We start from the raw sequence: 14,479 nt of genomic DNA, 5'->3' as shown, positions 1-14,479 counted from the left end.
AAACATAAATGGATTTCACTAAGCCAATAGTTTTGACAATTAAACAGCATGGTTCATTACAGAATCCGCAGCCATACCAGAGTGCTTGATATAAACGAGCTCTTCTATTCATAATGATGGCGTAATAGCCCAAACCACTAAAGTGGAAACCCATGTTGCAGTCATATTCTCTGAGGAGAGATGCACCGAATCGCTATTGTCACGAAAGTCATTTATCTCAAATGACTGCTTCGAGGACGACCACTTTCCAGCATGAATCTGCATATTCATATCGAGTGTCTGTACCGCAGCTTAGAATGTTATATAATGGTTAATCGAGCGCAGTCGCTCAAGTCAGTTAATCAGAAACCTTCGCAAGGGAATAAGGAGAAATGTATAACTGGATTGGGTCACATAATGGCAGTTGTGTCCTGGAAAGCTTTCAAGGAAGGTTTTATAGAAAGGATGTTCACATAATTTTGATGCCATTAGATCAGTGATTCTGAAAGAAACTTTTAAACATTGCAATCTGATTTATAGCAAGCGATTTCTACCTTTGCACACTGAATTTGTTCAGAAATGGACTTCATACGTTATATCCGAAAGATAATTTATAGATAAACCAAGGGCAGTGGTTTTCCCAAAATGTTCTCGCTTACTCTCTTATATACCTCTAAGTCAGATAACACCTTGCATGACATGGGCGTGCGACAGTTACGGAATATTAACTTTGGCCTGAATTTAGCATTCTTACTGAGGCTATCATGTGATTATTGGTGAGTTATATGGCGATTATTCCTAACATGTGGTTAATAGTATTGAATTTGTGGTTTAAACAGAATAAAATCGAATTTGTACTTTAGACAAGTTTTTCTCAATTGAACAATATAGAGATTTTACTCAAAACTGTATTTGTAGTAACAGAATCCCATGCCAAATTTCCTATGTTTAAGCCAGTGCAATATCGAATTATAGTGTTTACATGTTTCTGTAATTGTATACAGACAGACAGTCAACGCATTGTTGATTTTGGTTCAAACTTTGACAGGTGTCTGCGCTGTGTTAATCTGCCAAATGTTAAATCTGCAAACCAAATCCTAACTTCTAAGTTTCTCTATTTTGTAGTAGTTGTTGTTGCTTCTTATGGCACTTGCCACTGACAAGCCCTCTTTTACAAAGACATCGATTTTAAGCCGGAGGGGGAGCATCTCTTGTTTTTATAGTAGCGCCAACTAGGGCCAAGAGTACGACTTCGCTACTCACGCATCACTCATTCGCAAGCACAAAACCCTTTGGACAGGAGGGCATATTCACACATCCCACAGATAGAACAACGGAAGGACAACCATGCCCAAACCGGGACTCGAACTCGGGACGCCCAGATCACGGGGTAGACGCGCTACCCCTATGTCAGGATGCCGGCCCATTTTGTAGTTATCATAATAACTTACATTCGATGACGGACAGGCAGAATTTCTTCGAACATATTTTAATCAGAATTTGATAGAAATATACAATTTGGTGTAAAGACCATACAACAAATTTCAACCATTTTTCTGAAAGCCTTTTTGAGTTATCTTTATCACATACAGACAGACGGACATTTTTAAAAATTATGTTTTTCAAACTCATTGAGGTCTAAAACATGAAGATTCGTCAAAATCAAGAGTTTGAATTTTTTAACGATTACTGTACTTTCGCTATATGGCGTAAATTAGAAAGTAAAAAGGAAGAAAAAAAGCATTTATCATTAAATATAATATTTTAAAAAATAAAATATTTTATGATGAAAGTTATTAGCCTACGTCACATTTTCAGAAAACGTTGAACTATATATGCTTTCAGTTTCACAGTACAGGAAGAATCCTTGTATTATAACATTGCTTCCAAGTATAATCATTTGTGAATATTTAATTGAATAATAAATAATTTTAATAAAATTGACTAAAAGTGAATATTTTGCAGTGTTTCACATGTTTCTTGATAATATTATTTAACCTATCAGAGAATAATGAAGAAAGAAATGAGAAGTACAAGTACAACAAAAACAAGTACAATCCGAATTGTTTAAAAGGAGCCCATTTGGCTTCATGGCTCACTGTTGCAAGAATATTTGCATTAGGTAAAATCCATGCATTAAATAAGTGAATGAGATTATTCTAATTTTATTGATCTTAAAAATTTAATCTGTCTTTCTAAAGTATTTTTTTTTCTATTTTAAGTAAGATAAATTTATATTATTTTGTACAATAAAATTTCAAATCTAAAGTCATTGCTTTAGCAGAAATCTTAAATTTCAAAATTTTTCCAAAATGATTTACACTAAACATTAAATTCCATAATGTTTTGAGTGGAATTGTCCTCAAAGAGTACGCTGAAATGTGGGAATGATAGTCAGTGTAACCCTCAACGAAGACAGATTTTTTTTATCAAATATTTAAAATTAAGCACCAGTTAAATTTTGTAGTTTAAAATTTAACTGCAAATAAATACGAAGCAACAAAAAATGCTGAATAAATTTTATAGTTTAAAGTTTATTTCTTATTTTTTTGAGAAGAAAGAAGTTTACCTAAATTTTGTTAATGATATATTATTAAAACTTCTTGAATTTGCATGTATGCTAAATTTTCCCATCGCATTTATTGTCTGAATCACAAGGAAGTTTAAAATTCAGTTTATCTTAGTAAATATTTTAATAATCAAATAATCTTAAAAAATTAATAGATGTAATTAGCTTTGATTCATATTTAAAACTCAAAATTTTATTGCACGACATGCATTATCAAATTCGTTGAAAGCTGTACTTCCCTACCTGTATGGAGCAGCTTCTTCCATAAGATGCTGGGAGCTGGGAAGCCAACTGCGGCGCAGTCAATCCACACTTTGTGGCCCAGAACCACCGAGACATTCTTCGGTTCAACGGTCCATTGTGGGGGAACTAAAATAAAGAATGTGCTGCAATGTATTCTAAAATCAGACGATGTAAAATCTTACAAAAGCATTAACGTGATTAGATTGTAGTTTACTCAGTGTACATTTTTTCTCATTTGAAACATTAACGGGAATTTGATTTTAATTTACTCAGTTCACATTTTTTTTTTCAGTCCTGAAAACTTTCATCAGTTTCTACTACAGTTTACTCGGTGCAAATTTATTTCAACAATGCACATATTCTCTGAGGTCGAAAAATTTAATCTGTAATTGTAGAAGAAATTTAATTGCAGTTTAATCAGTAAACATTTTTTATCAGCTCTGAAAACGTTAAAGATACTTAATTTGAATTTTGCACACTTTTTCTCAGTTTCTGGAAACATTAACAAAATTCGATTGAGATTTACTCAATACACATTTTTTTCCTAGTTGTGAAAACATTAACGAGATTCGATTTTTATTTACTCAACGCACATATTTTCTAAGTCCTGAACCCATTAACGAGATCCGATTGTATTTTTAAAATTATATTCCATCAGTAGTTTTGTAATAAATTCTGAAAATTTCATTAAAACAAAGAAAAATATTTCCTGAAGTAAATGGGCACAATTTAAAAGTTTTTTTTTCAACCTTAAAATTGGTGTAAAATCTTTTTTTTTCTACTATCAGACGTTTCAAAGTTATCGAGGAAAAAATAAAAAAATCGGTTGGTTTTCAAATGAAATTATATATAATTCCTTTCTTTTTGACTACTCATGATGCAACTTGTGCTAAATTCAATATTTTTGTTCAGAGGTTTGAGTTTAAGGTATTTTGCTCATATTTTGAGATATGCATTCAAAATAGATATACTGAGAGATATTATCACGTCTATAAATATATCTATATCGTGATAAAGATATTACCACGTCTGTAAGTATATCTATATCGTGATAAAGTATCTATGATATCTATAGACGTGATAAAGATATTATCACGTCTATAAGTATATCTATATCGTGATAATATAAACACTTTCGTGTCTATGTACTGGTCTATAGACATTATCATGTTAAACAAGTTTTTCCCAGAGCATATCTTATTCTTCACTTTTTTGTTAATACTGAAACAAATGTAGTGATATAATATAATATGGTAGGATATTTTATTGTAGGTTTATTAAAATTATGCATTTATTCTCTTTGCCGTGGCAGGAGCGAAGTTATTAAATACTTCTCTGGAATTAATACTGTCTGTTCGCCGTGAGATCTCTTGCTGTTAAATGTCTTCAGCGGTCACTATAGAAACAAGTTGTCTGCCGGGGAATCCATTTCGTATGGGTAGAAATTTATTTAGATTTCTTGTATTAGAGCCAAATTGGCAACAAATGATGTTATTATGTTTATGTTATAAATGGAAATTATTAGAATACTCGGAATTCATGTAAATATCAGATATCCTTGATTTATGTATATATAAAGAACAACACAAATCGGAAGGAAAAAATTAAATAATTATTTGGATGTTTAAGGATTGCCCAATGAAAAGGAAAAATCAATTAACAAATAGAAAATAATATTAGAATCAATGCTAAAAGATTCATTGTTTTGTTTCTTTATATTTAATTCCGATAAATAATTAACACCATATTATCCGGAGCAAATGGGGGAGTTGGTTTAGTTAAACCTAGAAATGGTAAAATAGCTAATAGTAAGCATCTCATATATTTTTAAAAAAAAATCCTTGTTCATATTTTTATAGCAAGTAAAATGTTTATTATTTAACATACATGAAACCTTCTAAATTCTTTCGGTGAATTAAATGGGACTTTAAAGACTCAGTTTTCTTAAATTAAAAAAATATTTAAAAAAATATCAAGATTTATAGATAAGAAAGAAATAACAAATTGGAAATAATTTTGTAAAATTAAATTTAAAAAAAAATAAGCTAACGAAATAGAAATACAAATGCAATTGCAATGAGATAAAAGGTCATTGGCTTTTTCATTGCGCCAAGAATAAACAAAACCTCAAACTTCCGACGGACTCATTTTATTTAAAGCTGATCTTTTCTTTCAAACCTATTCATATAGTAACCGACATAAAACTAGATACTTGTTGACAGGAGCTCTGGGGGTGGACACACAGTATTGAATGAGCTAGCAATGATAATTTTCCTTGCAACAACTGTATTACCCCTTAACTGGGGAGGTGCGATCTGTCAGACCGCTAAAGATGGACTTACGGTCACTCCTATTCTATTTTTAGCTCAGTTGAATGAATTAATCTTCCAGCTTCCTGATTCGTGACCTTCACTACGCGTGCACTTTTTCAGCCGGTTTCAGTGAATGCTTTTTTTAATATTTCAAATATTTCTTAGTGCCACGTCTGTGAGACAGCACCTCCTTTTCAGTGTTCCGATTTTATAGTAGGCTTTGTAGATGACTCTAAAACTTAGTCCCCGAAACATAATCCAACCGATTGATCCTCGTTATAAAGTAGAGCCCCAAAGACTTTTAAATAAAGCAGAAAGTGATTTTAGTGATGAGGATAATTGTACAGAAAATTTTTCGATAAAAGTCCTTATTCGGCTTATTCTGATGTGTATGTTCAAATATAATTAATTTTTCTAGTGATAAGGTATTTTGAAAAAAAATTCTAAAATTTATTTATAAGCCAAGATGAATATCTACAGAATATACTCTAATTTTTATACTTGTACTTAACATGTATGTTTAAAATGTCTCTAAAAAATGATGCCAATAAAAGAAAATGTCAATTTTACCCATTGTCAATTTTTTAATTTTATTTTTCATATAATTACTGAATTTTCCCTTTTAATGTTTTTTATACACCGTTGTATACTGTAAAAATAAATATGATTTAAAAAATAATAAACAATATGTTTTTTCAAGAGTACTATTTTTTGTAACGTGTAATTTGAGAAGAAAATGTATGTTCCATTGCAATTACATTTTTCAATGATAATATATTTTGAAAAATTTCTAAAACATATTTATATACCAAGAAAAATATCTGCAGAATATATTGACATATTTTTATACTAATACTTTTATAAGAAAATTTAATTTGAGTGTAATGAAAATGCGGTCTCCTTGACCGCACTTCCCCGATTAAGGGTTATTTTTCAAAATGATTTCAATTATAGGCACGTGTAATATAATATTTAATAAATTTTAGTGCTGAAATAATTCGCTAAAATTTTTAGATATGATATAAATTAGAGATAAATACCTTATGGTAAATGTAATGTTAACTGGTAAATTCAGTTAACATTACTTTACTGGTGATTATGAATAATTATCTGTTATCATTACGATAACTAGTGATTATGAATAATTATCTGTTATCATTACAATAACTAGTGATTATGAATAATTATTTGTTGTCATTCATTATTTGGTGATTATAAATAATTATCTCTTGTCATTCATTAACTGGTGATTACGAATAATTATCGATTAACTTTACATTAACTGATTGTTACGAATAATTATCGGTGATTGTTGATACCATTCATGATTATTCATAATCACCTGTAATTATACATATTCACTGAATTAAACACATTAACAGTAGCATATGTTCTCTCACCATTTACAATAAGCTGCATTGTTCTGTTATGTGACGCGGCGATGTTTGTTGCCACGCAGGTGTATTGTCCTCTGTCACTGGACACGATCTTCTTGAAGGTCACGATGGAAGTATCTTCGAACGTCTGCACTGTGGTATCACCGTGAGCCAGGAATGTCTGTCCGTTTTTCAACCAGTGGAATCTCATGGGCGGATCTCCTTGGATGACGACACACATGAGTTTGGTGCGCGCTTCTTCGTCCACAGTGATGCTTTCTCTGAAGTAATGGGAGTCTATCACCGGCGGAACTGCAAGGGAAATGTAACTTATAGTATGATTTATTACGTTCTAAACGCATTTTTATTATGTTCCATTATAGTAGATAACATGCATTTATGTAAAGTAAGTGCGTTACTCTTTACTTTTGTAAGTTTTGTAATTTTGGCCTGATTAGAAATGTGTCGGTTTTAGTCAAATATTAATGCGCTTTGTCTTTGAATTTTCCATACATATATTAGGTAATAATTATTAAAACTAAGAAAATATGTTGTTGCCACAATGCAAAAGATTTTTATGAAAATTTTATCAACAAACATAGGCAAATTTGTAATTTCTAGAAATATTAACTTTTACAATTACCCAAACCAAAAAAAAAAAAAAAAAAACACGCGTTTCCAAAATATATTCTACTGATTGACTTTTTTAATTGAAATAACAAATGGAGAAAACTGAATACTCTAAAAATTTTCAATAAGCCGTAGAACGATTTTCTTTTTTTAGAACATAACAAGATTTACGAATTATACATGGATGGCGAAATTAACTAATTACTATTTTAATACTAACATATAACTCGTTGAAAAATTTAAATTCATAACCATTGCATAACCATTTAAATATCCTTCATAAGTTTCCCACCACTTATTTTTTTATTAAGCTTACATTTGAAAGAATATTTTGATGTAAACAAATATGTATAGAAAGTGCTTTTGATTCCAATCTTGTACAAGTTTCCAAAACTCTTTTATTCTCTGCTTTAACAAATTCTCTTTGTCGAAAAATTTATCTATAAGCAAGACATATTACATGATGAAATCTGACAAGGAAAGTATGGATTTACTCGCTAACATCAGTTTGCATGTCTTATTCATAAAGCTAGGACACAACTGTATCATCCTCACTGACAGCTTTATGATAAAAAATAAAAAAAGCATCAAGACGTTGCGAAAATCTATATCAAACATAAACCGTTGGAGAGATATATCACTTTTTCTCTAGCACTTTTAGGCAATCGGGAAAAAAAGACTGGAATTTTTTTTTCAAAGAAAGGGAAGAATTGGTTCCATTTTTGAACGATACATTTGGGGGAAAATGGTGCCAGTAGGGAAAAAAAATTATAATCTCAAGCCTAAAAAAAGGGCACTGGTCAAAAGAGAGGCTTCAGAAACATTTCTTAATTCAAGTTTTTTAGAGATTTTTTTTTTTTTTTTTTTTGCTTTCGGTGGCAGTAAATTTTTTTCTCCTCCAAGACAATTTCATGTCACTAAATTTTTTTTAAGAAATAGTTTGTAAACCAGTTTTCATCCCAGATCACTAGAAGAGTGGAGAAGCTTCATTCGAAAGTTTATTTTCTTAGATCAGAAGAACAATGGAGGTAAGAAAAAAAAACTGCCATACATAAAAAGATTGAGTTTTTTTTTTTTTTTTTTTTTTCAAGCAATGGCACATTTTTTCCCTCTTCTTATCAAGTAAAAATCGAGAAACCTCTTAATTTTTATTGCTAATTTCCCTTTTAATTTTTTTTTTTTTACAGCAGGTTGTTAATGGGCTAATTTGTCTCTTGTTGAAGAATTTAAGCTCAGAGAGTACATTAAAGTGATTCTAATCCTATAAAGATTTGAAACTTTCCACATCAAAATAAGTAACTGAATTGTATTTTTTATAGGTGAAGTAAGCCTCGAAAAAAAATATTATTTTTCCCTTTTTTTTGTTCTTTAATTTAGCAATCGATTGTTAAGTAATGAGGGTGATTCATAGCATTTTAGCATTTATGTTTAACAATTCAGCATATAAATGGGAAAAGCCTTCGGTAATATGTTTAAATATTTTTAAGGAAAAAAAATGAGAATGAAAGGGAACATTTCTCGATAATATATATATATATATATCTTTCGAAATACGAAGCTGTTTTATAAAGAATAATTCAAGAATTATGATGGATAAGATTTCATTTAAAAATCAAAAAGAGCACAAAATAAGCATTGAATGCTTAGTTAACTACATAAAAATACTTAATATTTTCAAAAAAAAAAAAAAAATGGAAGTTTTCTGAAATATTTTATGAAATATGATGGATAAGAATTCATTTCAATATCATGGAGAGCATAAAATTAATGCTTATTTTACTATATAAAACTACATAAAAATACTTTATATTTTCCAGAAAAACTGAAGCTTTTTTATATATTTTATGAAATCGGATGGATACGTTTTTATTTCAATATCATGGAGAGCATAAAATAAGCATTGGATACCTATTTAACTACATAAAAATACTCCATATTTTCGTAAAAAAAGAAAAAAAAACGATGTTCTTTTATATATTTTATGAAATTTAATGGATACGATTTCATTTTAATATCTTAAAGTGCACAGAATAAACATTCAATGCTAATTTTACTACATAAAAATACTTCCTATTTTCAAAAAAAAAAAAAAAAAAACCGAAACTGTTTTATATATTGCATGAAATTTGATGGATAAGATTTCATCTTAATATTATAGAGAGAATAAAATAAACATTAGAAGTTTACTTATAATAACATAATAACATATATTTATTTAAAATTAAATTTATCCTCATGAATATTTATTACAGAGAGTGAAATTCCATTGCTTCGAATATTATAAATCCGTTTTTGGAAATATTACTAATTATACGTTGAATACAAATTTCGAACTAGCAAGGCGACTAATCTTTTTTGTATCTGACATGGTAACACAGCATTATTTGATACTTCCCTACAAAATATTAAATAATCTTCAAGTATTTAATATTATTTAGGGAAGTAGCAATTTTTACTGCTTTTTGATTAATTTAGATCATTTAATATTATTACGTAAACAAGTTGTGTTAAATAAATTTGGGATGATGTTTTCCACAGTATTGCATTAAAAAAGCAATGCTTTGAAAAATAATAATAATGGAATATACCTGTTATTTTTTCCCTCACATTATATAAAGAGCAATAGTTTAAAATGGAAAATAGAAAACGGAAAAATTCATTTTAACTGATAATCGAGCATTTGAAGAGCTCACAAGTGTAGATGCCCTTACGAACTGATTTCATGAGAGATGAAATTGAAAAATACGACGAATATTTCAGAAATTCAAAAAGGAATAAATTGGAAACAGAATATGAAAATGAGGAGTTTATCTGTACTCATGTCTAACGTGAATCATATTAATATATTTTTTCAACCCTCTCATTGCGTTACTTCCTTATTAATTGATAATTTTACATTCTCAAAAAATACTAGAAAGGCCTTTAATTATATAGCATATTAATTTAATTTATCCTTCTCGAAATACTTGTACCGTTAAAGGAAACTGAAAACAGTGGTAAATAATGCGTATAAAGCCATATACAGTGGCTCAAAAAATTGAGAGTACACCTTACTTTTACTTCATAAATCCGACATTCAATATAAATAACGCATTACCGGGAAGTGCAAACATGTTTTCATTTTTACACATAACAAATGGTGTAATTTAGAATAAAAATAAAGAAAAATCAACGAAAAACTTCTAAACTGAAAAGTTTCAGAAGCACTTTAAATAAACATGCGCAGAATTTTGTCTCAAAAAATTGAAAATACACCAATGAAATTCTTGTAATATCTCACATAGAAAGAACGTGTCAGTATTTAGTAGCATGTCTTTTGAATTTTAAAATAGCCACCAAACGTCATAGTACCGATTCAACTATTTTTGGTGGTATCTGAAGATATTTTACCCCATTCTTCTTGCACCACTTGTTTTAAATGGGGCTTTCTTCTAATTTTGTGTTTTTGAGCCACTTTTTCGAGTATGGACCACGAATATTTGATGGCATTGATGTCAGGGTACTGAGGTAGTGTGTGTAACTGCCGTTTACAATGAAAATGACACCACATTTTGACGTTAGGAGCATTCTGTTTGGGGTCGTTGTCCTACTGGAAAATGAAATTCCCATCTAAACCCAAATTTTTAGCACTTCACTTTAGATTGCTGCGAAGTATATCCAAATAAACCATATGATTTATAATGCCATCTATAAGAATTAAATTTCCTACCCCGGATGAAGCCATGCAACCTCAAATCATGACGGAGTCGCCATCATGTTTAACTGTAAAAGGTAAATTTTTTAGATCCAAAACAGTATTAGTGTTTCTCCATACAGTACGATGGCTGTCACTGCCAAGCATATTGAGTTTTCTTTCATTACTAAATAAAGCTTTCTTCCAAAGTTTATTGGTTTTCAATAGATGAGTTTTTGCAAACTTCGAATGCTTTTTCTGAATTTGCAAGCTGATGAACGGTTTCTCTCTAACAATGCTACATTTATATCCAGCTTGTCTAATGGCATTTCGCAGAGTTTCAGCACTTACACTTCTGCTTATGATTTGAAAAGTTTCTGCAACAAGTTGTATGAACCATAGGGTCGCAGTAATTTAAAGGAAAGTGTAAAAATTTGGGTTTAGATGAAAGTTTCATTTTCCAGTAGGACAACGACCCCAAACAGAATGCACGTAACGTCAAATTATGGTGCCTTTTTCATTGTAAACAGTAGTTACACACACCACCAGAGTACCCCGACATCAATGCCATTGAATATTCTTGGGCCATACTCGAAAAAGTGGCTCAAAAAACAAAATTAGAAATAAAACCCATTTAAAACAAGTGTTGCAAGAAGAATGGGGTGAAATATCATCAGATACCATTAAAAGTTGATTGAATCGGTACCATGACGTTTAGAGGTAATTATAAGAGCCAAAAGACATACAACTTAATAGTGACACTTTGTTTCTATGAGTGATATTACGAAAATTCCATTGGTGTATTCTCAATTTTTTGAGGCAAAATTCTGTGTATGTTTATTTCAAATGCTTCTGAAAATTTTCAATTTAGAAATTTTTCATTGATTTTTCTTTATTTTTACTCTAAATTAAACCATTTGTTATGTGTAAAAATAAAAACATGTTTGCACTTCCCAGTTATGCGTTATTTATATTGAAAGTCGGGTTTATCAAGTAAAAGTAAGGTGTACTCTCAATTTTTTGTGCCACTGTATGTATGCTAGGGTAAATATAAGAAAACACAAAAATGCAGAAAATATAAAAAATACAAATCTAACTATTTAAACGATTGTCTGGAATAGATGTATCATAGATACTTTAGCAAATACATGTTATTCACTACAATTACTAAATCAAAACATGATTAAATGCAACGAATATACTTGGAAAAAACAGAGAAATCAAGCACTGGAAATAGAATACAAATCGTACGCCTTCTTAATGAGTGAATATGAAAGTGATGGAAAAAGCCTCAGTTCTGGTAATTTAAAATGATATTTTTTGTTGGGGTTGAAGTTAAGCTTTTCATCGAAGACATTATAGAATGAAAATATATTGATTATCATGCTTTCTTCATTTGAAAATGTAAGCAAGAACGAAATAAAAGTAAAATCAAAATAATCGCACTAACCATGGGAAAAAATACTTATTATCAAAATGTAAGAAACTGTTAGGTTCTTAATTTTAATCTTTAGTTTCGTGTGAGTTTAAATTACAAGGAAACAAAAGGATTCGAAAACCCAATTTCTGCAAAACTCTACTCTTGGTTCTCAATTTTATCGAAAGAAATTGGGTGTTATGAATCTTTTACTTATTTTACACAAATAGAGCAAAAAGAAAAAAAAAATGTAACTTACTGACTACAGAGACATAAGTTGCTCCTGACGCCGTCTGACCTTCACTATTTTTGACAGAGCAGCTGTATTCCCCTCTGTCAGCAGTTCTCTGGACACCTTGGATAGTCAATGTCCCGCCGTGATTCACTTTTTGTCTGTGATTCAAGGGGAGAAGAACTCCGTCTGGGAAAATGAAATAAAACACACATAATTCCTTAAGAATGAATTATTTCAGCAAATAAATAGGTCAGGAGGAGTATTTCTTGATTACCGAAAGCTTTCAACAGATTCTAAGCAATGATACACTGGTCCACGGTATAAAACTGAAAATAAATAGCTTTGGTTCAGTATTCAATCTTGGATTTTGTTACTGAAGTATTGCATTTATAGAAAGGAAAGGATCGATGTAAGTTGTAAATCTTGGAAGAATAAGTACTAGTCTTACTTTTGCAAAACTTGGTAGAATATGTACCTGATTCAGATATTGCAACTCTGTCTACTGCATCCTTAAATTTTGTTGTTAAACTTTAAGGATGTGTATTAGAGAGACAGTTTATTCCAGTCTTATATTTAGCTGTCTTCTATTATATCCATGTTATAAAATAGTCTCTCTCTCTCTATATATATATATATAATTGCTAAAATGTGAATGTATAGTAAAATATGCACACACACACACACACACACACACACACACACACACACACACACACACACACACACACACACACACACACACACACACACACACACACACACACACACACACACACACACACACACACACACACACACACACACACACACACACACACACACACACACACACACACACACACACACACACACACACACACACACACACACACACACATATATATATATATATATATATATATATATATATATATATATATATATATATATATATATATATATATATATACATAGCAGTTGCGTGACCGAAAAGAAGAAACATTTGAAATCTTAGAACTTCAATTTATTTCACCATGGGAGGTAAACTTTACTTACAGAGAATAAATGGTAAGAAATACGTCAGTATACATCGCTACTAAAGAGCAAAAGTGCACAAAATCTTCCCTTTCAGGGATTTTACTACGAGATCGTGATTGGGATTTCTTTGACGCCTGTAGATTTAGGAATGGGAATTTTAGGTATCTTTGAAAGAATTTTTATCCCTGTACTCGGAGCGTGAGAAAATGGTGAGACCAGTAGGTTTATAGAGCACATATGAAATTAAATAAAAAGTGGGAACTGGAGAAGGAAATAAGAGAACATCTTAGAATTTAGTTAATATAAGATAAAAATTAGGAAATTAATTAAAATTATATATATATATATATATATATATATATATATATATATATATATATATATATATATAATTAACTCGAAATTTCGTAATTTGAGTTTTCATCAGCCTTTTTACAATATTAAAAAAAATAAATTCTTTTCAGATTTTAAAATTTCCCAACAAATAAATAAGCATTTTCCTCCTAAATGGTTTATAGAGTTCTAGATTAAAATACATCATCTAAAATTATTTTCTTTAATTTTGAAATAATTCATTTATGAATGTTTGCTCATGTTAATAAAAAATAAGCATAATATATTTTATTTATTCAAGCCATAAAGTATTAGTTGTTAGAAATATTAGAAGAAACCTTAGAGAAAATTATTCTTTACTTATTATATGTTTAAAAGGAAATTTTTTGCTAATGAATCCCTTCCTAATAGTAAATTTTCACTTATTTTGAAAATTCTGTTAATAATTACTGTTAGAAATTTTTTGAAATAGAAATTATATAATATTTTCATGTTACTTTGTTTCGATAAAACTTTCTTTTACTTTAATTAAGATGTTTATTTTTAATTCCCTGGTTATATAGAAGTTCTATCCAAACATAGCATCTTTAACCTCAATCTCCTTTTATGTGGTTTAGCTAGAAGCAATGCTCTTATGTATTTTCTATATTTACACAAATTTCATTATTTTTTTTATAATCGTGGGATTATAAATA

The 14,479-nt window shown here is 29.7% G+C and overlaps 1 protein-coding gene across 2 annotated transcripts in view; it reads right to left on the bottom strand.

Moving 5' to 3' along the window:
- LOC129957478 (cell adhesion molecule DSCAM-like) overlaps positions 1-14,479 on the bottom strand; it is a 538,584-nt gene that overhangs the window by 88,693 nt on the left and 435,412 nt on the right. For both annotated transcript variants that reach the window (XM_056069803.1, XM_056069802.1), the window contains exons 9-11: positions 12,459-12,620; positions 6,504-6,791; positions 2,792-2,917 (exon numbers count right to left, since the gene is read on the bottom strand). In XM_056069803.1, the coding sequence (XP_055925778.1) occupies positions 2,792-2,917; positions 6,504-6,791; positions 12,459-12,620 (576 nt within the window). The remainder of the gene's footprint in view (positions 1-2,791; positions 2,918-6,503; positions 6,792-12,458; positions 12,621-14,479) is intronic.

This window comes from Argiope bruennichi, chromosome 11, assembly GCF_947563725.1.
Source record: "Argiope bruennichi chromosome 11, qqArgBrue1.1, whole genome shotgun sequence".
Taxonomy (NCBI): domain Eukaryota; kingdom Metazoa; phylum Arthropoda; class Arachnida; order Araneae; family Araneidae; genus Argiope; species Argiope bruennichi.
The sequence above is the reverse complement of the archived record's forward strand: the minus strand, read 5'-3'. Positions and strand labels throughout refer to the sequence as shown.